The sequence below is a fragment of the Chelonoidis abingdonii genome, chromosome 11 (genome assembly GCF_003597395.2).
Source record: "Chelonoidis abingdonii isolate Lonesome George chromosome 11, CheloAbing_2.0, whole genome shotgun sequence".
In the NCBI taxonomy this organism is placed as follows: Eukaryota; Metazoa; Chordata; order Testudines; family Testudinidae; genus Chelonoidis; species Chelonoidis abingdonii.
The window spans coordinates 49,055,625-49,080,545 of record NC_133779.1 but is presented as its reverse complement, the minus strand read 5'-3'; the positions used below and the strand labels follow the sequence as shown (position 1 = coordinate 49,080,545).

At 51.3% G+C, this 24,921-nt stretch overlaps 1 protein-coding gene and 1 long non-coding RNA gene across 2 annotated transcripts in view; one reads left to right on the top strand and one right to left on the bottom strand.

Moving 5' to 3' along the window:
• LOC116831890 (uncharacterized) overlaps window positions 1–14,158 on the top strand; it is a 35,363-nt gene extending 21,205 nt beyond the window's left edge. The window contains exon 3 of the long non-coding RNA XR_012656849.1: window positions 13,839–14,158. This is a non-coding gene — a long non-coding RNA (uncharacterized LOC116831890). The remainder of the gene's footprint in view (window positions 1–13,838) is intronic.
• Window positions 14,159–22,496: 8,338 nt separating this feature from the next.
• The window catches only part of LOC116831852 (ras-related and estrogen-regulated growth inhibitor-like protein), a 4,009-nt gene continuing 1,584 nt past the window's right edge, over window positions 22,497–24,921 (bottom strand). The window contains exons 2-4 of the mRNA XM_032792181.1: window positions 24,487–24,540; window positions 24,314–24,390; window positions 22,497–23,608 (exon numbers count right to left, since the gene is read on the bottom strand). Of these exons, the coding sequence (XP_032648072.1) occupies window positions 23,189–23,608; window positions 24,314–24,390; window positions 24,487–24,540 (551 nt within the window). The 3' untranslated portion in view covers window positions 22,497–23,188. The remainder of the gene's footprint in view (window positions 23,609–24,313; window positions 24,391–24,486; window positions 24,541–24,921) is intronic.

Genomic DNA, 24,921 nt, shown 5'->3' with positions numbered 1-24,921 from the left:
CACACCCCGTTGCATTGCAACGCACAGACCCACACTCCTGCAGAACCAGGGCTAGAACCTTGCTGCTTAGATGTGGCCATCTACTGTTTACCCCTTGCATACCCCTAAGTTTCACCTCACTTCAAAATGACTTGCTTACAAAATCCGACCTAAAAATACGCAAGTGTCACAAATGCCACTACTGAAAACTCACTGACTTTCTCCTCTTTACCATATAATTATAAAAGAAATCAATCGCAATAGAAATCTTTCACTTACATTTCAGCGTATAGCCTATAGAGCAGTATAAACAAGTCATGGTATGAAATTTTAGTTGGTACTGACTTGGCTAGGGCGTTTTAACCAGGCAGATATCTAGATGAGTTGATGCACCCCCGCAAAGACCTCTGTGTACCCCCAAGGGTATATATACCCCTGGCTGAGAACCATTGGTCTATGGTGCCCATTATAGTCTATGGAGACCCAACCACTAGACCCAACCACCAAGCCATGGTACTGAAGCTATGCTAGGAAATATTTCTAGTTTCAGATACAGACGCTCCCCAATTTTTGCATGCGTTCCATTCTGGAATGCCTTGCGTAAGTCGAATTTTGTGTAAGTCAGGAACGTCTACCCAACAATTACACCAAAAAAAAAAAAAAGCTTTCGGAATTTTTTCCGTAAATCCGGATTTGCGTAAGCTGGGTCTTGCGTAACCCAGGGAGCATCTGTACAAGAGTGATCCATTTATACAAATAGGATGATCACACTCAGTAGGTTATAAGCTTTGTAATGATACCTTACAAGAGACCTTTTGCATGAAGCAGATTTTAGTTACATTATATTCACACTCATCAGCATACTTCCAGAAAATCATATAGAATGCAATGTCCTCCTCCTGAACTTACTGCCAGAGACTTGCACACTGACCATGGCGGAGGCAGCATCCCTAAAATTCATTTGGGAGGCTGGCAGATCGCCCTGTGAAGCAATCCTAGTGCAGCTCTATTTACCAGGCTGAGTTCATGAGTGCCACTTGAGCTGGCAGGGGTTGGGCAGGAAGGAGAGCCGAGCTGGTTAACAATTGCAGAGTGGTTTCCGCCCCACAGACAGGGGACTGAATGGAATTTTGCCGGCTAGCTCTGTATTAAGAAGCGTAGCTTCCTGGAAGGGGCAACGAGGTAGGTTGGAAGGGCAAAGGGCTGCGATGAAATAGTGGCCCCCCAGATCAAAAGACATGGGCCTGCTGCCCTTGCTGACAGCACAGCATCCCGGCAGGGACAAGAAAAGGGATTAAAACAAGGGATTGAATAAATAAATCACAAACCAGCTCCATCATTCAGGGAAGAGAGCCGAGCAGAGGGAAGAATGACTAGATCAGCCATGGGCTTTGTCTGGAGGCCACTTCAGACTGGGGAGTTCAGTTTGCCCATCCTGTTCTCGCAGGGGAACAGAGCTTAGCGGAGAGCTTGCAGCTGAAGAGCTGATAGATTGGGGATAACGTCGGGTGGCGTGAGGTCGTTCTTTTGAAGGACAGACGAATCGGCGCTGGATGCTTGCAGGAAGTTGTTACGAGGCCCGTCAGCTCGGAAGAGCCGTGTCGAGAAGGGCTGAGGGGGCCAAGCGAGGAATGCTCCAATGGGAGTTTTCACGTAGCCTGAGTCGGTGGCAGCATCAGCAATATGAAGTGGCTTGAGGCAGCTGGTCATGCTAACCTCCTTCACTAGCTATATTCTGCAGATCACAATGAGCTGGGTCATCTGTTTGATTTAACTATTGCTTCCCTTCACGTAGCCTACTGGGATTTATGTAACCTCATCTAAGGGTGTCCACACAAGAAAATGATACCAGGGTGATTTAAAAAAAAAAAAAAGATTTCCTTAACCCTTGTGTGCAGGCTTTTATTTTGGACTGAAACTGGGTTTATTTTGGTTCAGTTTGTCAATTAAGAGCCACTTCAGTTTAGCTTAAACCTGTTCCTAAACCAGAGTAAGAGCGTCCACACGGGGGATTTGTGCCAGGTTAACTCAATATTTTTAAACTGGTTTAAATTAATTTCTTAGATTAGACAGTCTTTGTCTAAGTGCATCAGATGAATGCTTTATCCTGTACTCGTAGCTTGCTGGGTGTGTCTGTCTAACCTGTCTAGCAACTAGCTCCTTTGGCAACATCTTGCAAGATATCTTTAAAATTAAATCCATCTGTGACACACGCCCCCATCCCATCCCATCCGACTCTGTATTTCATAGGCACAGTGAATGGTTAAAGCACATCAGCTGTTGTCGGAACAAAAAATATGGAAAGAGAGAGACATACAAGAATGTCACTTTGGAACTATGGAAGCCTAGCCTAGTGGTCACATGGTCTCTGTGTCATAGGCCCTATACTGCTAAAAGCTAGTGGAGATTCTCCCATACCTCAGAGTGCTGAAGCTTTGAACTGAGAAGAAACATAGCCCAGTGGTCATAATATCACGTGTGTCATAGACCCTGTGTTGCTAATAGCTGGAGGAGATTTTCCCATCACTCAGATGGCAGAAGCCTGTGTTTTCGGAGCAGGAGCACTTGAGTTATATTTATCCATGTGCTGTGGTGTTCCAAGCAGCCATGGGATGTTGTACAGTGTCAGATGTGCAGCCCTAAGTAGCCATGAAGTTGTTCCATCAGCTGACTATGAGTCCAGTTCTGACGGCCAGAGCGCTTCCCAGTGGAGATGGGTGGGGTGTGGGCAGGTAATGGGACCAGGGTCAGGTTGCAGGTCTGATCTCTCAGGAGTCAGCTTCCTGCCATGCTCTTAATCCCTACGGGAGAATCAGGCAGTGGGTGGCACAAGGAAATAACTTATTGCTGCCGGAGATGAGCCCTGCAGGACTGAGCGCTCCCTGCGTAAGAGTGAAGGGAAGGGGATATTGGAAAGGAAATGGGTAGTTGACCAGATACATCCTCTAGTTCCTGGAGGGTGAGGATGGGGGCAGCGTTTGCTCTGGCTGCATTTCTCCCTTCCCAAGTTTTGGGGATGGAAAATGCGATGGGGCCTGATCCTGCAGGGAACCTCCAAATTAGGGCTATGAAGTTGGCTCCTGGGAAAACCCCAGCCAAGTTTGTCAGAGTCTCTTTAGGATGTCCATGGGGAGAGAGAGAGAGAGAGAGACACTGTGATAGCTGCATAGGTACCAGGCACACTTACATGCTACGGTGATCATCATTATAGAAAGCCGTTGGACTTTGTTTGCAATGGATGTTGGTGCAAACCTCTAAGCACTGTTTACATTGGGGAGAAGCTGCATCAGTGCAAAATCACATTGCACCTGTGCAAACTATGTCTGCACGAGGGAGTCGCAGCTCCAGATTCCAGTTGCAGGCATGGGCTTAGAGTCGCTAGTTGTCCGTGGCACTAGATTTTGCAAAGGGACCAGGTTGCCAAAGGCGCTCTGTTCCAAGCAGCTCCCATACTCGTGACACTTTCCCAAAGCCCCCGGCACTAAACTCCTTGGAAAATCTGCTCCTCGGAGTTGCAGCGGGAGCTTGGAGCCCTTTGGAAAATGTGGCCCTCAGTTAGGGCCCCAATTCGGGGACCGCATCTGTATTCTTCACTCCATTTCCGGACAGGCATGTGCTTCAGTCACTGTTCGTCAGGCCTAGGGTCCGTCTGCAGCGCATCTGGCAGCTGTCTAGATGTCGCGTTGATGCTCAGGCTCTGGCTTTCGAGACCCCACCCAAGGTAGGGTGACCAGACAGCAAGTGTGAAAAATCAGGGTGGGAGTGGGGGGTAATAGGAGCCCATATAAGAAAAAGCCCCCAAAATCAGGACTGCCCCTATAAAATCGGGACATCTGGTCACCCTAACCCCAGGTCTGAGAGCACCAGCTCCAGCCCCAGTCGTGACATCTCCAAGGCTATTTTTAGCATTGCTGGTGAACCCAGGCTGGGAGGCTCGCTCCAAGATGCAGTGTAGACGCTGTGGGGCCAGTCCCTCCTGGTGCCTCAGTTTCCCCATCGTCAGCAGGGTAATGACACCCCTCTTTGCAAAATACTTTTAGAGCTGCGTCTTTTATAAGAGCTCATTATTATTCCCCACCATCACCACCACCACCGTGTCACCTAACCTGCTCCTCCATCCTTGCCTGTGATGAGCGGTTTATTATTAGCATGGCCCCCTGCTGAACAGTAGGGCATGAGCCACTGATCTCAGCTACCTTCCTGCCATAGCGGGATCATTAAGGAAGCAAAGGCCTCTCTGTTCTCAGTGGCTCCCGCTAATCGTGTTATCCACCTGCTCATTGTATTCTTGCCAGAGCTGAAGTGACAAGAGCCATGTGTCTGGGGAGCAATTCCTTGTGGGGCTGCTGCTGAGTCCCCTGGCATATGGCAACTGTCCCTGTCTCCCCACTCTGGGGTCCCCTAAGGTCCTGGCAGGTTGTTGAAGTCAAAGGCACCCTGCCAGTCCGTTCAATCTCAAGCCCTCGCTTTGTTTCCTAGTCGCTGAAAAACGCAGCCTCAGTCCCAGTATGTGCAAACAAGGCCAGGGGGTGCAATTATCCAAAGCCCTTTCCAATCCTCAGGGTGGCCCCCCATTGTTTTAGTTCCAGGAGGGGCTGTGGGAAGCCCCTGCTGCAAAGCAGAAACCAATCAGACATAAGCCACTCATACATTTAATACGCCCCCCCCCACCCCCCGCTGTGCTGCATGAAGCTGTGGTCTCTGTCACACCTGCCTCCAGCAGGTCCACTGGCATGAGGGGTGATTTTGCAGGTAGCGCTGGAGGTGGGCTGCAATATTAACAGCCTGACCTCCCCAAAATGCTCTCTCTCTGCAGGTGGGGTGCACCTCCTGCACACTGGCTGAGCTGCTCATGCTAGAGTAGCATTATCCCACATACCCACCGCCAAGTAAATTCCCCACAGCTGTTAGCCATGAGCAGCCTGATCCGCAAGCTTGGAGTCTGTTAATATCGAAGCAGTTTACTGGTAGTGATAATGCAGACAGCATGACCTAGTGGATAGCGCGTAAGTTCGGGGTGCAGGAGACTTGGGTGTGTTTCCCTGCTGTGCTGCAGGATCCCTGCATGTCCTTGGGTGAGACAGTAAAAAAAAAAAAAAAAGCCCAAAAACCTCTGTACCTCGTCCCCATGCTGTGCAGAGATGGGAAGGACAATATCCCTTTCTCCTGGGGTAAATGCATAAATGTTCAGGAGTGCCAGATACCGTGGTGACAGGACAAGCGATAATAAGGTAAACCACAGGCATCTGTGGTGCTCAAGGAGGTCCAGGGGCTGGAGGCGTAGCGGGACTTGTGGGCCAGACTCAGTCCTGCTTTGCCTACTGGACTCTGTGCCCTTGGCAACTCACTTAGTATAGACTCCTAATCCCATTGGATGCTGCAGGACTTTGTCTCTCTTGCCTCAGTCCCCATTTCTAAACATCTCTGCCTCTCCACAGAGGTGTGTGAGTGGTAAACGCAATGAACGAGCGGAGGTGCTCCAGATATATGGTAATGGACCATGGAAAGAGACCTGAGATACGATAACCTCATGCTCAGCGGTATAGCTCATGGTCCTCTGATGGGGCTCAGGAAGAAGGTCCCCAGAAGGCAGGACCTCCATCTCTGCACGGTCTGGCACGTTCCTCAGGCTGCCACTCCTCATGCGACTCAGGCTGGCAGTCTGTCCACCAACTCTACTAAGTCTGAGACAATGCTCAGGTCTCCTGCGGCTCCGACATGGAGGAGGCAGGAGCGAAAAGCTGACGGTTAACAGCATCTACAGTGGACCCGTGATAGTCCCCTGATGAATCAGAAGGAGCTCTCCAGGCTGGCAGACTGCTGCGCGCCTAACGAGTATGACTTCAGAGGGTCATCTCCCTCCTCCAGGTGCTATTCCAGGAAGAGGCTATATGCAGAGAGCAAAAGCCTTCAGCCTTAGGAGATAACTGATGTCGAGCTAGTTCCATCACATGGCACTGGATCCCTCCTCTGCCTGGGATCCAGGGTCGCAGGGGCCACCCAGAGGACGCAGGCTCCTGGGCAAAGTGGGGAGATGCAGCGCATGTACGTCATCCCAGCTGTGGTCTGAGTCTTTGGCGGCATGTTCAGCCGGCGGGGGCCCTCAGTCACTCTGCGTCGTTTTGCAGGCAGCATGAAGGGCCCCTCCGCCAAATTGCCATCAACGACTCGACCACTGCGTGAGTCAGGGCTCACTGGCCCCCTGGGGCCCGGGAAAATGCCCCACCCCCCTCCCACCCCAGTCTGGCGCAGCCCCGTGGCTACCCTGGACCATGCTGCTCAATGGGCAGAGACAGCTGCCTCGAGAAATTTAACAGTTACAGATTGAAGAGTAGCCAGCATGAAAGGATGTCTGCACGCCGGTGGAGGATGCTGTAACCTCAGTCAGTTCTTTGTCTCCGCACACTACTCGTTGTGATATTTAGTTACATCTATACTGCTGGTCTCCCATCGATAACAATGGGTGATACTATCATCCCTCAGTAGGCTACTAGCTAGTGCCATCACTGCTGCAGGTCTAAGAGAGCACCTTCAACTATTCTTAGTGTATGATCGCACTGACACTCTCAAGATCAAGCTCTCTCCAGGTGAGGAGCTGCTCGGTCCTGCAGCTCTCTTGCGCCCGCTCTCCAGCCCATGGCCGAGGCCTGGGCCATGACTGAGGTTGCCCAGGATCCCTAGTGTCACGCAGGTGAGGCAACCTTCGTACAGAAATGAGGTGACTCCGAGTCTTCATTATCACTCTGTGATTAAAAGGTTTTGGCGTGGGCCCAGTTAAAATAAACAGTAACATAGGAAGCTCTTCAAGCTATAATATTTATTAACTAAACTATGGAAAGTTAATAAAGGTAAATGTTTAAGAAGCTTCATTTAAAATTAAATCAAAATGCAGAGCCCCCCAGACCGGTGGCCAGGACCTGGGCAGTGTGAGTGCCACTGAAAATCAGCTCGCTTGCTGCCTTCGGCACCCGCACCATAGGCTGCCTATCCCTGTGCTAGGGCAATCCAATTAATCAGTAAAAATCCAGCGTTGGACGCCTCCATCCACAGCCGGTAGCACTAGCAAGGTAGATGCCGGGCTGTGAGGAAGGGGAGGGCGAGGAAAAGGGGCGGGGGGTGTGAGAGAACAGGACAGGGATCTGCAGAGAGCTCAGGTTGGAGCTGGCCCACGGGCAGAGGCCGTGCACTAACGAACCCCAGCTCCTGACGGGAGGCCCTAGGTGTGAGAAGTTAATGAAGCAGGAAGGGGCCCGGGATGTCTCATTTCCCCTCTGATTAATTAGCTTCCTGGGCTAAGGGTCCCCCGTGATCTTTTATCGCACAGGACGTTCTGCCCCGTTTCACCATCGTCCCAACAGGCGTGCAGTCAAAGAGCCCTTAATCCCCTGTGTCCCCATGGCACTTGTTCACACACGCTTGTGCTGCGTGAGGTCAGCTGCTATCCCTGACCTCCAGCTCTTGTGCCTATTGAAGCAAAGCTCCTGGCACAGCTGAAGTCAGGCCAGGCTGGGGGTTTAAAGCGACCTTGTGTCCATGTGGCTAAGGGTGTCAGACAGCAGCTGTGGGTTTTGGCTACAAGGACTTGATTCTACTTTGCATCTTGTTTCCTGCCCCCTCTCTCCCACCCCCAACCCTCCCAATAGCTCCGATTGAGGGCAGGGGATTTAAATAGGATGGATGGTTTTGTGGTTAAAACATTGCAATGTGATTCAAGGTACAATTCCTGGCCCCAGACTCCCTGTGTGTGACAAGTAAATCACTGTGCCTCAGTTTCCCCACCTGTAAGCTGGTGAGAACAGTCCTTCCTTTGTGTGTCACGTCTGTGGTGATTGCAAGCTCTTCGGGGCAGGATTGCTATTATGGATTCCTGGGCAGCGCCTGACAAAATGGGGCTCCAATCTCAGTTGGACTCCTGTGATGTTACTGCTGTACAAAGAATGAAGCTCTAGCTAGAAGTTTCATTCTGGCAGCTGCCTCAGCTTCTGGGGTGTGGGTTCCTTCCTTCTTGCACTGAAGAATCTGGTGCTGGTCAGTGCTAGAGACAGGACACTGGACTAGGCAGACACTGGGTCTGATCCAGGCTGGCGTTGCCTATGTCTCTGTGTATCCACGGAGTAAGATCTTCAGTTCCAGACAGCCTCTCTTTGAAGCCATGGGGCCCACCAGAAGACGAATGGCCAGGTCACTCTCTTCCAAAGCACCTCAGGGCCTCATGAACCGCTCGTGACTTAATGCAATAGCCATGTTCCCTTCACGTCAACCTCTGCTGGCAACAAAGCCTCCCCTGGCATGGCCTGTGCTCTAGCCAGATTTCCCCCAGGAGGGAATTGCACTTCTCCTGAACAGGGAAGATGGCCGGGGGCTACTTTGGCTCTGCCATGCACTGGCGGCTGGCCGTGCTGCTAGTGGCAAAGTGCAGGGCACTCGGGACAGTCTGTACTATGACAGTAGAGTGAACAGGAGAGTAGAAGAACTAGATGTGATTTCTCTTCCCCCTCCCCAGGCTCCTTCTCTGCTTTGTCAGTGGAGCATCCATTACTCTGACAAATCAAAGCGCTAAAGCGTTTTCGCCCTGCTTGAGTCAATGAGCTGAGCCACAGCTGCGTCTCCGAAACCGTTAAGGGGGTGTCTGAAGCGCCAGGAGGGCAGTTTGTGTAGCAAGCAAAGGGGGAAATTGACAACAGGGCATGATTCATATGTTTTCCTGAAAGCATGTTCTGTTCCCAGAAGCCTGAAGGCCAGACTCTGATCTCAGGTACACCAGTGCAAATCCAGAGTGAATCTCTTGACTTCCATGGATGTATACACCAGTGTAACTGGGAATCTGACCCTACCTCCATTGACTCCAGTAGGGTTACTCTGGGTTTACACTGGTATAACGGGGATCAGAATCAGCCCATGATTCTATTGACTACAATGGAGTGACTACAGATTCACATCAGTCTCGTGGAGATCAGAACCTGCCCCTAGCTCCAGTAACTCCAGAAAGGGTCCCATGCATCAGAATCTGGCCTGAATTCTCCCATCATCTAATTTCCCCCCCCTACATTTCAATCTTCAACACTTATGTCCTTGAAAATAATATTACTTTCATCTCCTGGCCTTGTGTTTCAGTCTGGAGAAGGACCGGGGAGAGCTCCGATTAGAGGCTGGGACTAGGGTCAGAACCTCAACTCCTAACCCAGCCCTTTAATTTTGGGGCCAGGATAAAAGCTGCAGTGCCTCAGACACTACTACTTTCTGTTCCGAGTGTGAGGTGCACGTCTTTGACTCGTCGCCTATAATAACGAGCACAGAACACAGCCATAGAATGGGTACATCCAACCGAAACAAAAAATCTTCTTGTGATTTTCCCCTTGGGTGGAATTGCATGCTAACCAGACCCGAATCAAATAGCAAAACCCTTCTGCTAGATTTGAGAGCAGATTCACGGCAATAGTTAGGTACCTAGAGGTGCATTCAATGAGATTTACAAAAGTGCCTATGGCGGTCAAGTGCCTAACTCCTATTGAAAGTCAATGGGAGTTAGGTACCTAGCTCACGGAGGTGATTTTTGCAAAGCCTTTTGTCAGTTTGGCACTTGGTTCTGGATCATGAACAAAAGTGCTGAGTAGATTCAGTTTGGATGGCCCAGAATTGCCAGAAGTCACACGAGATCCACTAATTTCTCCTAGGGCTGAGGGAAGATATGATTGCTGTCTACAAATATATCAGAAGAATAAATACCAGGGAGGGAGGGGAATTATTTAAGCTCAGTACCAATGTGGACACAAGAACAAATGGATATAAACTGGTCATCAGGAAGGTTAGACTTGAAATTAGATGAAGGTTTCTAACCATCAGAGGAGTGAAGTTCTGGAACAGCCTCCCAAGGGGAGTAGTGGAGGCAAAAGACATATCTGGCTTCAAGACTAAGCTTGAAATGCTTATGGAGGGGATGTGTAATGAGATTGGTCGTTGACTATTAGCAGTAAATGTGCCCCATGGCTTGTGATGGGATGTTAGATGAGATGGAATCTGAGTTACTACAGAGAATTCTTTCCTGGGTGTCTGGCTGGTGAGTCTTGCCCACGTGCTCAGGGTTTAGCTGATGGCCATATTTGGGGTTGGGAAGGAATTTTCCTCCAGGGCAGATTGGCAGAAGCCCTGGGGGGGTGGGGGTTGCCTTCCTCTGCGGTGTGGGGCACGGGTCACTTGCTGGAAGATTCTCTGCAGCTTGAGGTCTTTAAACCATGATTTGAGGACTTCAATAGCTCAGACGTAGGTTTGATATAGGAGTGGATGGGTGAGATTCTGGTGGCCTGCATTGTGCAGGAGGTCAGACTAGATGATCATAGTGATCCCTTCTGACCTTAAAGTCTATGAGTCTATGATTCTATGTTTTACTGGTCTTATTATATTTGTCTGATGGTTGCACCTGGGAACCCCAGTAATGACCCCATAGTGTTAGGGAGTCTGTATGAACATATAACAAAGAGACAGGTCGTGCCCCAGAGATATTCTATTTCTGTCTTGCTCCCACTCTGCTACCTGTTTCACAGTCTCTGGTAGACAGAAAATAAACCCAACAAAGTGAGACCCACCCTTTACGATGAGCTATTGCTGTGGTTAATCTGCAAGACACACTGCTGTTGGGTTTTAATGTGGTTCACCTGAGGAACTCTCTGCTACAGGATATTAGTGAGGTTAACTTGTGGGACTCACAGCTGCTGTGTATTAGTGAGATTTGCCTCTGGAACTCTCTGTTCCAGGATATCACTGTGGTTAACTAGCGGTTTTAATGTGATTTAACGTGCTGGATATTAGTTCAATTTGCCTGTGGAACTCTCTGCTACAGGATATTAGTGAGGTTAACCTGTGAGATTCACTGCTACTGGGTATTAGTGAGGTTTGCCTGTGGAACTCTCTGCTACAGGATGTTAGTGAGGTTAATCTGTGGGATTCACTGCTACTGAGTATCACCCTGCCAAGGAGCTCAGTGACATTCAGAAAAGAATTAGATGTTTATCTCAATAAGGATTGCACCTGCTAGGACCCTAACGGAAGGGGTCTTCAACTTCATGCTGCAGGGCTCCATCCAGTCACCAGACTCCCTCCCATATAGCATGGCCCGGGCATGTGTGAGCAGGGGGAGCTACTGTCTGACTGTCGAGGGTGGGTACTGCACTCTAGATGGACCATAAGCCTGCTCCAGGGGCTGCAATTCTTGTGGCTCGGGTGAAAGTCACCGTTACGTACCAGATGCTTGCCTGGTCTGGCTTCTCCAGACAGCCGGGTGCCGTCCCGTAAGCTGCCTCCTAGAAGAGAGCTAGCAAATACCTTCTGGAAAGACAATGAGCTCATGTGTGAGGCCTGCAGGATGTACAGCAGCCAGGGGTCACTGGGGAGTGGGGCAGGTCTGGGGCTTAGCAGCTCTCTGCTGTCTGTCATCAGCAGGGCAGCGGAAAGATCCAATGTCAGTAACTCCCATGCTGCGGAGGCCTGAGCCGAACGGCTGGTTCAGGGTGGGGGTGGGGTTGTAACTGGGCAAAAAAGTTGCAGGCAAAAAAATTTTCTGTTGCAAAATGCTGTTTCGGGGAGAATGTGTCGGTTTCCAGGGAACGGTGCCCGACAGTACATTGGTTTAGATGAAAATGTTGCCAGGAAGGTTGTTTAGGCCCAGGATGGAATTTGTGCCTAGAGGGAGAGAGACCTGCCCCAAAATAGCCAACAGACTGTTGGTTAGGATGGGCACGTGGAAGGCCCAGGTTTGGATCTCTTCTCTGTCTGAGTCAGAGCAAGGACTTGAATGCAACTGCTGGGCTGGAGAGTCGGCCTGTCTCTTTGGCCCAAGGGCTATTTAATTATTTGTAAGAGAGGAGCAGGGGGAGGATGACCAGACAGCAAGTGTGAAAAATCAGGACAGGAGGTGGGAGGTAATAGGAGCCTATATAACAAAAAGCCCCCAAAATCAAGACTGTCCTTATAAAATTGGGACATCTGGTCACCCTGGGGGAGGGTGGGTGGGTGAGGTAATATCTTTTATTGGACCGGCTGCTGTTGGCAAGTGAAAGATGAGCTTTTGAACTACACAGAGCTCTTCTTCGGGTCTGGGAAAGGTACTCCAAGGGCATTTCTGCACTGTAGTGTACTCCCAGGGTGCTGACTCAGCCTCACACCTAACCCCGCTTTTGTCTACACACAAATCGCACTAACGCAGGCCTCAGGACCCCTCCCTACCCCATCTCCCAGGGGTAGAGGATCTGAGCCTGAGTCAAGTCAGGATTCAGGATCTATGCCTTATTGCTTTGCAGTGTAGACACAGCCACGCTGGATTCATACTCTGGGAGTCCACCAAAAATATCCCATAATCCCGCTGCCCCAGGTTCTTTGTCCTCTGGACAATCAGGTTTGGTGGACAGTCGAGGTTGCCCGCATTGCATCACGAATGAAGGACTGGAGCGGCCACATTTTGGGAGGTCATTAGAAAGTTTGGAATGTGGTGGTTGGCCGTGTGCCCACATAATGCAGTGTAGACACTGGAGCTCTGGTTTCCTTAGCCTGGGGTCCCAAACGAGTGTAGACAACATTTCTAAGTTCTGCATTTCCCGGGAGATGGGAATTCTGCTTTTTTTGGCCAGCTCTGGTGCCGAGTACCTCTAGCCCCTGTTACAGCCATCCCAGTGTGACAGTAATGGAGGTTAACCTACAGAGTGCGCGGCTGCAGGCTATTAACTGAGAGAAAACCTGTGGAGTTCCTGGGAGCTCAAGGGACTCTGAAAGCACAGATCCAGCCCTGAAAATGTTTCTTTTCAAACTTCAGGAGGCAGCCATGTTAGTCTGTATCCAAACAACAACAAGGAGTCTGTTTTTTTACGCACGAAAGCTTATGCCCAAATAAATCTGTTAATCTTGAAGGTGCCACCGGACTCCTTGTTCTTTTCAAACAGCCACTCATACAGTGAACGGTGAATGTTTCCATCTGGGGTAGCTCCCTCATGTAGTCTCAAAATCTTAGCTGATGGTAGCCACAGGGGAGATTTGGCTGAGGATGCAGAGGGGCGGTTAACCCTTTGTAAACTCTCCCAGGATGCCTGTGTAAGTCCCTCTGTTTCCCCCCGCAATGAAGATCCAGCTTCTCATAGACAGAGAACGGGTGCTCCCTATGGAGGGGTCAGCCTAGGCAGATCCTGTGGAGTGATCCAAGCAGGGGCAGCTCCAGGCACCAGCACGCCAAGTGCATGCCTGGGGCGGCAAGCCACAGGGGGTGCTCTGCCGGTCGCCACGAGGGCGGCAGGCAGGTTGCCTTCAGCGGCATGCCTGCGGAGGGTCTGCTGGTCCCACGGCTTCGGCAGACCTCCCGCAGGTGTGCCGCCGAATCCGCAAGCCACCGAAGGCAGCCTGCCTGCCGTGCTTGGGGCGGCAAAATACCTAGAGTCGCCCCTGGACCCAAGGCAGCACAGGCTGGGAGTTAGAGAACCACAGGGTCTGTCTGTGTCCACCAGACTCGGTGAGAGCCCCTTTTCCATTCATTACAGCACGGTCTTCTCCCCAGCCCCACTGACCGGCCCGGAACCAGTCCAGGGCGGAGCTGGGGTCTCACCGGACCAGGAGGCTGGCCCGGTAAGACCAGCTGTGCCAGGCATCTGTACAGGGCCTGACTGGCTTGAAGGCAGCAGCTTCCAGAAGGGACTGTTCCCAGCAGCACTTTCTAATCACATCTGAGCAAAGTGACCCTGTGCTTTCCGGATCTTACATAAGAGCCGTTAATGGCTCGTATAGGCAGGGATGAAAATAGACTCACATCAGGACATTAGGAGGGACAGGTGGTGGTGGCGGGGGTGTATGAGTGTGATTCCCTGCCGGTGACCTCTGACCAGCTGAGATGTCAACTCCACCGCGCTCTGGTTGCTCTGACTGAGACAAGTGGCTCAGATCCAAGCCCCCAGCCTGGCTTCCCCCAGCATCCCACCCCCGTCCAGCTCGTCCAGAGGAGGCAATCGAGCTCGAGAGGTACAAGAAGCAAGCGCAGCATCCAGGATGGGAGCGGTCACAGGTCCACCCCGTTGCTAACCCGGAGAGGGCTCCCTGCCACCCTGAATCAGGATCCCCTTGCCAAGAAGACTCACTCTCCACCCCCTGTGGCCAGTCAGCTCTGGGAGGGCAGGGACCTCTCCTCCTTGGGCAAAGAGATGTGAGCATGCAGCCAGGACATCCGCCCCCCCCTTCTCTGCCACAACCGCCAGGAGCTGGGCTGGAAGTGGGATTTGCAACCTGCAGGTCATTTTGGGATTTTGAAATTTCATTTTCTCCCAGATCTGGGCAGAAAATCAAAATCTCAGAATCTTTTGCAAAATGAAATAATATGAAATCATGCGTGATGACCTTATCGAAATTGCTTCATTTTGACTTTATCATTTCAGCTATTATATAGGGAGGCAGAGTGGCCTAGTGGCTAGCGGACTGACCAGAGACTCAAGAGATCTGGGCTCATTGCAAGCTCTGCCAATGATCTGCTGGGAGACTTCCCTCTCTGTGTGCCAGTTTCCCCGTCTGTAACATGGGGGAAATGAAGCATTTAGAAGTCTATGGATGAAATATGCTATATAAGCGCTAGGTTAATAGTATATTTATTATATTATAAAGTCAAAATGATAAGGGCGAAATGAAACGTCTCTGGTTCTGGGCTGGGAAGCTTTAGGCCAGGAATAGAATTGGGGGGGCTGAGCAGAACGAGTTAATACCCTGCAGCAGGGGCCTCTGTAAGTTAACCTGAGACATTGTTCTGTAGCAGGAAGTTCCTCAATTAATATCCTGTGGCAGGGTGTTCCACAGGGTAGACTCAGATATCATCCTGCAGTAGAGAGTTCCACAGGATAACCTCAGTTAATATCCCATAGCTGGGAATTCTGCAGGTTAATCGCCCTAACACGCCCAGTGGTAACCATGCCAACAACCACCCCCCAGGGAAGGCATCTTCTCCAGCAACAGCACGCCAGCCTAACCCCATTGCTGGCAGCTGCCAAGCCTTCCCTTTCCTATTAACTGACACCACTTCACATCTTCCCCAAATACCACAACTGTGCTTCCAAAAAGACCTCTCTTTCCCCAGGGCAGTAACGGTCCCCACAACTGAGTGGCACTTACTGAACGCAGTCTTGGGTCTTGTGGATTTCAAGTTCTTCCAAGCAGCTTGCTGTGACATAGAGGAGATGGGCCAGAGCTAAATCTCATGTGCAAAACACCCCCAATGCAGTGCAAGTGCTGGGGTTACCGAATAGCTGGCTACATGCCTCCAGTTTAGCATTAGCACCCAATCCTGCCAGCTGCAGAGCACTCTTCGCTCCCTCTGGCTTCAAATATGCAGAAGCAGTGTGCAAAAGGGGGCCCTCGCTTTTGTATCCGTCCTTCCGTGCAAGGTGCACCCTAAGTGGCTTTATGGAGTTAGGAAGATAAATCATAGAGAGCAGAGAGGGCCTGGGTCTGCCAGGAGCACTGGTGGGGAAGGAGAGATGCAGAACGGCTGCCCCAGGGGAGCAAAGCTGCCCTGGAGAAGGCTCTTGCATCGAGAAAGTCCGGCCTGCGTGTAAGGGTGGAGCTAGAGAAGCCAGGAAGAGAGAAGAGATGGCATTACAGGGAGCAGCTCCAGTGGTAGCTGCTGCACAAGAACCCTTTATGGTTCTCACATGACCGAGTCATCACCTTCAAAGACACTGCAGCAGGACAGGCTCCCTCAATCCAGGGCCCTTGTGAATTAGCTTTGATCAGTTTTGCTATGAAGCTAGGTTCTCCTCCCTCTCGCATTTCCTTTCCTGTGCTTGTGTTCTGTAAAATCTACTAAAAAAAATAAATACATGAACCCAGCCACGTTCACTGGAGCCAGGGCTGCGTCCCCCTGCCGTTCTCTTGAGTCTGCAAGTGGGCACAGCTCACTCCGAAAGAGCAATCCCTGGTTCTTGCATCACTAGCACAGACTCTCCGAACATGCTAAGCACATGGGTGTTAACCCCCACTTTACAGGTGGGGAAACTGAGGCACAGAGAGACTATGTGACTCGTCACAGGGCACGTTAGTGGCAGAGCTGGGAATAGGCTCCAGGAATCCTAAATCCCAGTCCTATACAACACTCCCTGCCCCAGTGTTGGGAATGGAATCCCAGAGTCCTGTCTCCCAGCCCCCTAGTTCTAACTGCTAGACCCCACTCTCTTCCCAGAGCCAGACACAGAATGTCCTGTTTCTCAGCCCCTGGTTTAAATCACTAGACCATGTTCCTCCCAGGACCAGAACTTGCATCCTCCTGCTATAAGCATCCTGCAGCTAGTTCCCCATGTCTGCGTTTGAACAATAGATTGGGAGGTGGGGGCACTTTGGATTGTATCTAAACAGGTGCACCTGTCTCAAGTAACCTGCCATTCCCATTCAGGCTGGCTTACGGTCTCCTCCCTTCCGTCGCAGTTCCGGAAGGAGGCTGAGTGGCTGCACGCTCCAGGCCCATGCGAGCGGCGATACGCATGTCATGTGCACTGCATGCGCCCTCAGACTGTGGCTTTGCAAAATATGTATCCCTCTTCAGCTTGATTCTCCCCTCAGGGACAAGTCCAGTGACTCCCGTGTGCATTCCCTTGCCTTACGCCAGTTTGAGGTGCGAATCGGGCCCTGCGAGACCACAGTGGAATTGCTCCAGCCCTCCCTTAGCTCGCACATGTACATTTCACTTGCCCCGCAGCCAGCGGGTGCAGCACAAGGGCCAGAATCTGATCTCGTTCTGGTTTCACACCAGCATAGCCCCATTGATTGCAGCAGAGCTGCTCCTTTTTGACACTGGGGAAAGCGAGTGGAGAATCCAGCCCGGTGTCTCAGTAGTGAGGCTATTGATTGCCGAGTCTGGCGTCCCCTCCCCTGCTGTTAAATGAGTCTTCTGTTCTGTTCCTCGTCCTGCTGTTCTTCCTTTTCAGTTCTTCGAGCTTCCTTCAATTGCCACCTTGCCGAGAGCGCACAGAAGCCGATGCTTATTGGTGTCTCTGCAGACACAGGACTGGTGTTACCTCCGTACTGCAGGAGGCTTTTTGATCAATTAATTTGCCTAGAGTCTTCCAGAGATCTGCCTTATGGAGCTGATTTTCCAAGATCCTCAATCCCCCCAGCGGTTGTTGAGTTCAGCTGCATTTGTCGGTGCCCAGCCTCTCTAAAGAGCAAGCCCCAGGCCTCTTCTCTATCTCCCTGTTCAGAGGCTGCTCAACCCTTCCTCATGGGGCCAGGTGAAGATGACCCCAGCCCATAAATGTTACAGCGGAGTTAGAAGTGAACTCATAGAATCATAGACTTTAAGGTCAGAAGGGACCATTATGATCATCTAGTCTGACCTCCTGCACAATGCAGGCCACAGAATCTCACCCATCCACTCCTGTAGCAAACCTACGTCTGAGCTATTGAAGTCCTCAAATCATGGTTTAAAGACTTCAAGCTGCAGAGAATCTTCCAGCAAGTGACCCGTGCCCCACACCGCAGAGGAAAGCAACCCCCCCCCAGGGCTTCTGCCAATCTGCCCTGGAGGAAAATTCCTTCCCAACCCCAAATATGGCCATCAGCTAAACCCTGAGCACGTGGGCAAGACTCACAAGCCAGACATCCAGGAAAGAATTCTCTGTAGTAACTCAGATCCCATCTCATCTAACATCCCATCACAAGCCATGGGGCACATTTACTGCTAATAGTCAAAGACCAATCTCATTACACATCCCCTCCATAAGCGTTTCAAGCTTAGTCTTGAAGCCAGATATGTCTTTTGCCTCCACTGCTCCCCTTGGGAGGCTGTTCCAGAACTTCACTCCTCTGATGGTTAGAAACCTTCATCTAATTTCAAGTCTAATCTTCCTGATGGCCAGTTTATATCCATTTGTTCTTGTGTCCACATTGGTACTAAGCTTAAATAATTCCTCTCCTTACCTGGTATTTATTTTTCTGATATATTTGTAGAGAGCAGTCATATCTTCCCTCAGCCCTAGGAGAAATTAGTGGATCTCGTGTGACTTCTGACAATTCTGGGCCATCCAAACTGAATCTACTTAGCGCTTTTGTTCATGATCCAGAACTGGAGCTGCAGAATTCAGATCCAAATCCGGACTCCCCCCAGGGTTGGGTTTCAGCCCGTTCCGGAATTGAGGGCCACCTGCTGAACTTCCCCGCAGCCTGGAGGTGTTTGACTCCAGGCCCCAGCTCCATCCTGCTGCCCCGGTCCTGTCATTTACGCCAGTGCAGTGTGCGTGTCGAACGCTGCCGTTCTGAGCCCATAGCATTTCACACCTGCTCTGCGCAGTATAAACGACAGCCGCTGGTGCAGAGACTCAGGCCCCTGCTGTATGGGAGGTAACGACTGCTGGTAGACAGGCCAGTGTCTGGAGAGCCAGGGGGCCCTTTGTAACTGGGAAGCCAGAGCCCCATGCACCCAGCTGTTTACCCAGAATTGCATTCCACTTTAACTCCTGGTAGGTCAGTAGATACTTATTGGGCACGATACGTGGTCAGTGGCCCACTGTGCTTGGCTCCTAACACAGCACATGCATGATGGACATTGTCCAAGCTCACCCTTCCCCACTGCTGGTCATCCTGTTTCATTAAGGTAACAAAACCCTCAGGCAGGACTGTGCTTATCATGATAAACCTTAGCCCCCCTCCCTCCTAAGCAGGTTCATTACATCTCATCCCTATAGGCCCTCTTCTAGCACTCCCTTCACTCCCAGACTCAGCCTTTATGTTGTTGAACAGGCTTAATCAGTCCCCACCTGCTCTGGCTGAAAGGGTGAGTCAGTACAGTAGCTGTGCACCTCCATTCAAGGTTCCTGTTTAATGCCCTAAACCAGATAAAACAGATCCTTTGATTCACCTCCCATGATCCAAAAGCGCCCATTGTTTCTTGATATGGCAGCTTTGGGGGAATTGGTGAACAGGGATGTCAAATATATGTCCATCAGCACCAGGATGGGACCCTACATTTTTTGTGTGATCTGAGCTGCTTTTAACGTCTATCTTTCCCTGCATGTTATTTTTTTATAATGTTCTTTGCACAGTCCTCGTTTAGAGACACCCTCAGATCTCACACACCCCAGTCCCTATTGGATTAGGAGACTGGCCCATATTCTGATCCCTGGGGCAAACCCAGAGTCACTCTCTGCATTGGATTTACACCAGTATAGGAGAGATCAGAGCCTGGCTTGTAGCTGCTACTGCACTCTTCCAAATCCAGAGCCTTTCTGTAACATCCTGGAAGTGCTGGGAGCTGAGCTTTGTTCTGCTGTGTTGCCCACAGCAAGGGGAAGTGACCGCATCTCTGTGACTGCTCAGCCAGTTGGGAGGTTAGCAGATTCCTGAGCTGATGCTGACTAAGGGGACATGGTCTCTGCCCTCGCTCAGTTCCCAGAGCTCTGGGTCACACTGTAGCCTGCGGGCTCATGGGAGAATGTGTGGGCTGCCACACAGAGGGGTAAATGCTATTCCAGGGCATTTGCTTCAGTGTATGGACTCCGGTGTAAAACCAAACACAGATCAGGGCTGGTGTGAGGCATCCCAGGTGCTAGAGGCCTTTGTTTATCCACCCAGAACAGGTAACAGCAGGGCAAGCTTCACACCTGCACTGTCCCAGAGAGACTAGTTGTTTGCAAGGTTATTGTAGCCATGTGGGTCCCAGGGAGAATAGATCAGTTTCCATCTTCAGTGCCTGAGTGGAGAGCCCCTGCTAGGTCCTTATAATGTCCCTTATCAGTGTACAATTGCAAATGGTCTTTATCTCCATTTGGCACATGGGGAAACCGAGGAACAGAGCGAGCTCAAGTGACTTGCCCAGGGTCACACAGTGAGTCTGTAGCAGAGCTAGGCATCAAAGCCAGGCCTCCTGAGCCCCAGTCCAGTGCTCTATGACTGAACCAATTGGTTTAGTAGAGAGGGCTGGATTCCAGGGTTATTGTGGTCCCTGGGCTGGGATATAAACTCAGGACTTCATCCTCCCTTCAGTCCACAGTGGATTCCTCAACTCATGTCTGTGGGTCGTTGATAATAAGAGCAAGGGGGTGAATCAGGGCACGACCAGAGCACACTGCACTGTGACTGTTCTTTGCTGCTGAGAGTCCGTAGGGAGCAGAGCGTAAGTTAGAGCAGCCCTGAGGCCACTCTGATTTATACTGGAGGCTGGGCAGAATAAAGGACTAAATGCCTTCTCCCCCCCTTCCCCAACCCCCAGCCTAGGTGGAGTGACTGAGGGTCAGGCCCCATGTGTCATTTACACTACCCCAGAATTTGCCCCACAGACGTTCCCATGCGAGTCAGTGCTGCAGGCAGCCTCTGGCCGAACCCGCTCTGCTTGGACGCTGGGTAATGGTGCCAAATACTTATCTGTGGGGAAGGTGTGTCCGGAGAACCCACGGATGGTGACTGTTGTGGCACATGGATGTTGGTTCCGTGGCCCCATCCTACTCAGCTTCACAAATAGCACCGCCAGCCTCCCTCCACCATCTGCTCCCCAGCCGCAGCTTCTGCCTCATGGCTGGGGAGGGGACAGGATGGTCCCAAGTGCTGTGTAGATTCCGCCCCCGTCTGCATGGCTGCAGATCAACCGGTTTCCTCTGTTTGGTGTCTGTGACAGTGTGAGCGCTTCTCTGCATGGCTCCACCCGGTGCAGGGAGGAAGGGAAAACTGCAATGAGACACCTGGAGCAGGAGTGACTCCTCTTGAGGTAATCACAGGGAGAAAACCCAGGAGTCCTGGCTCCCGCTCCCCTGCTCTAACCCCCCAGATAACACTCCCTCCTAGACATGGGTCCCAGGAGTCCCCTTACTCTGCCCACTTGCAAAGAAACCCCCCTTGCTATGTCTGTGTGCTGTGACAAGTGTCCCAGGGCCCAACAACGCATTACACTGGGGCCTGGTCTGACCTCAGGACAGACCTCACCAGCCTGCTGCCTGCATCTGTGCAGAAAGTACCTGCCACTCCATTTGCTGGTTGTCCCTTTGGCTTTGTAGTGTGGGTTAAATAATAATAACCACTCGCTCTTATCGTCAGCAGCTCTCAAAGCGCTTTCCAAAGGAGGTATCATTAACCTCATTTTACAGATGGGGAAACTGAGGCACACAGTGGGGCTGTGACTTGCCCAAGGTTGGCCAGCAGCAGAGCTGGGAATAGAATCCAGGTCTTCTGAGTCCCCCATCCAGTTCTCTATCCACTAGGTAACAGATCAGTGCCAGAGCCCCTCTATTGTCTGTTCATTACTTAGAAGTCTGATAACCTCCCCCCCCCCGTTTTTTTTTCTGTTGTAATAGCTGGGCCTGAGTAACTTGCCCAGATCACCCAAGGCGTCCGTGGCAAAGCCAGGAACTGAATCCAGCTCCTTTGAGATTTTCCTCCAAGGGCGAAGAGTCATAGTGAAAGCATCCAACTATTTTTTTTATAACATACAAATGTTTATTGCCCCTCCAAAAATAACATTTTTTCACAATCATTTATTTTTTCTAATGTGCAAGTAGAATATTTTAACCAGAAAAAAAAAATTCTGGATGTAAACATTCGCTCCAATAAGTTAAATATTTATGTTATTCACAAATATACAACAGTTCACATTTTATTTTGGGAGAATTTGTATTCCAGCTGCTGGAGACCATAACATCTTCCACTCACCCTGGAACAGGTGGCATTTAAAATGACCCTGCCTGAAACAGCAAAAGCCTTATCTCTCAGCAGTTCCATGTTTCTAATATTCTAGGTTGAGAATCTGGCTTTGGAAAAAATCAATAATAATTTACACTTTTGCAACTAATGAAACCTCAGACCACACAAACTGTGAGGTGGGCATTATTATCCCCATGTTACAGATGAAGAAACTGAGGCACAGGGCGGGACGTGATTTGCCCAAAGTCGCACAGCAAATCAGTGGCAGAGCCAGGAATCGAACCCTGGAGTCCTGAGCCTTACTTCTGTCACTAGCCTTCGCTGCATGCAATGACAGATGCCACCGTTGTTGCTTACAGGGTGCAATCAAAGGGCCAGATTTCCTCCATCAGTTACACTGAAATAAATTCAGAGTCACTCCACTGACTAATGAATGACGTGGATTTACACTGGTGTAGCTGACGAGTCACGCAATGTGTTAGATTCTGCTCTCAGTTACAGCAAGTGTAAACCCAGAGTGACTCTGTTAAAGTCCATGAGTTCAGACCAGCAGAACCGAGATCAGAACCTGGCGCGATAACTTTTAGCAGGAAAAGTAATTTGGAAACCCAGCAGAAAAACCAGTGCAGCCCAGTGCAACCTACTCAAACTCCAGTAAGCCCCATTATTTCATCACCACAATTGTAATCTTCTCTACTACCCAAGGGTTTAGAGCCCAGTTTTCAAATATGGGCCCCTTAAAAGTACGTAAACTTTGTGCTTCAGGCTTTTAGGTTGCTGCAGACAGTCGTGCCTTTGGTTAAGAGGGCCCAATGCCTGAACCTCAAGCAAAGGTTTTACAGGTTCGCTTCTTGGCTCCGTGGAGCTAAGATCAATGCGTAGTGTCTGATTCTCGATGGGAGTTCAGCCTGAATTCAGGCGCAGGTCCCATATACTGATTGTATCATGCAAATATGGGATCTGGGTGACAGCTTCTCTGCTGCCTTGTGCCTTGTGTTCCAAATTTGGTGCACTTCCACGGAGCAGTGTAAATTTCCTCCAGCAGGGATGTTGGCCCTCTGGAGTCAAAGTGCCCGTAAAATGCTGCCATTCGGGGTTGCTAGTGTTACACGCCCACTCTGCACAGGCGTCAGGGGAGACCTGGGCACCCAATGTCCACTTGACAAATCCGGTTTACTATAAACATCGCTCATTCACCCACCCCATGAAATGCACCCACCTCTGGGGCAGAGCGCAGCAGCTCTTTAACAGCCACACGGTCACAATTTTAAGGAATTGTGCAGGTGGAGAATCATTCCTCCAGCGGAAACTGCCAGTGGGCACAGGTAGGGAGGCGGAATGTAATTACCACCCCGATTATATTGTAGACCCCAGCCAGAGCTCCCACTGAGAAGGCTGGCGGCACACACACAGAACTGCTTCCCCCTGGCTCTCACCACAGACCCTCACTAAGGGGCTCATCCGATGCCACGCTCCATGCCAGACCGAGGAACCAGCGACACCCAAGCCACTGGTTGTTCCGGCTACATTCCGTTTTCCCCAGGATCTGAGCTCTCTTTGCGGGACTCCTCCTTGCTTATTCTGTCCTCCTCCTCCCAAAGACGGCCGACATGGTGCGGACGATGCCGCGGATGCCCACGGCCTTCTTGCCGGAGCTCCTGCAGTCCCGCACCAGGTCAAGGAGCTCGTGGAAGACCACCAGGGCACCGTGGTACGTCTCAGCGGCCGAGATCTCAAAGAAGCCTGAGTTTGTGGAGAGGGCCAGGAGTCGCCCTTCCTCGCTGGAGACGGCCCGCCCGTGCTGCAGGTCCCGCTTGTTGCCCACCAGGATGATGGGCACTTTCTCGGAACCGCTCCGCCGCTTCAGCTGCCGGATGCGCTGGAGCTGCTGGCGGGCCAGGTGGAAACTGGAGCGGTCGCAGATGCTGTAGACCACGACGAAGCCGTCCGCCCAGCGCAGCTGCTTCTCACTCACCCAGCCCTGGAGCTCGGCGGTCTGGAGAGGAGGCAGTGGGGGCAGGTTAGAGAGAGCGGGACAAAAACCAGGAATTAGCTGAGGCAAAGAGGCCATCACGTCGCCACAATGATCAGATCAACCCACCCCTACTCTTACCAGCCCAGCTGGGGAGAAGGGGGGAGGGGGTCAGGAAAGGATTTTCCCTCCAGGTGCCGCATGGCACAATTGACCAGCTAGGAGGGGAAGGAGGGCCTGGCCATTACTGGGGAAGAGCTGAAGCAGCCATCTTTGTTGTGGGCAGGTGGAGACGCTGGTGAGTGCCTGACATTAGTTGCTGCAGGAGTAATGCCAGGGCATTGGAGAGGGTCAGTTCTGTCAGCAATGCTCTTGCCCTCCCCACTTGGTCTTTATTCAGCTTCCCTCTCCCAAAAAGTAATTCCATTATTAAAGGAATTGGGTGCCATTTCTCAGCCTCAGGTGGAAGCCAAGGGGGCCACGTTTGTTGAGGGCAGAGGCGTTTCCTAAAGGCTCTTCAGAACTAAAGCAAGTTTGTCCTTGCCCATGTGCCCTTCTAGGAGGAGATGGGTGTGGGGGGTGGGGGGGGGATGAGCTGCCTTGGCTCCATCTGCTGGGAGGACACCTGTCCTGTTAGGACCTGGCCCGAGTCCCAAGAAACTCATTCCATCCATTCTGTCCCCAAAGCCCATTTGATTGGGTGGGAAGCTGCAGGCTGTGATTTCTCACCTGGGGGCAAGTGGAGTCCCAGATGCTGAAGCAAACGTCTCTGCCTCCGACCATCACGTTGTGCGTGTAAACGGATTCTGGAGCCGCACGGGGAGGGGGAAAAAAAGAGGGAGCCGTTAAGAGAGTGTGGAAGAAAGAATGAAAAAGATCATAACCCAAAGCTACATACTCACCAATATCTCCGTATTCACCAATAAACCTCCGGGTGAGGAATCGGACTGTCAGAGCTAGAACATAAGAGACCCAACGTTACTCAGACTGGCACCAAGCTGAACCTAGATCCCCCGGCAGGACTGCAAGCCATTCCGGGTCCCCCCAGCACGTCCCCTCACCCCTGCACGGTCCCAGTGGGATCAGGGTGGTGGGCGAAGCCGGAGTGAGAACTCAGAACAGCTGTCCACATGCCCGGGGTACAGCACGTGGGAGGGTGGAGGGAAGGGGCCGCAATCAGACGGGAAGGTGGAGGGAGACTATGCGGGGGTGGAGGGAAGGGGGCTGCGGGAAGATGGAGGGAAGGGGGAAGGGATCGGACGGGAGGGTGGGGGACTGGGAGCGTATGCAGGGTGGTGGAGGGAGAGAGAGCAGAGAGCGTCGATGTGAGTGTATTG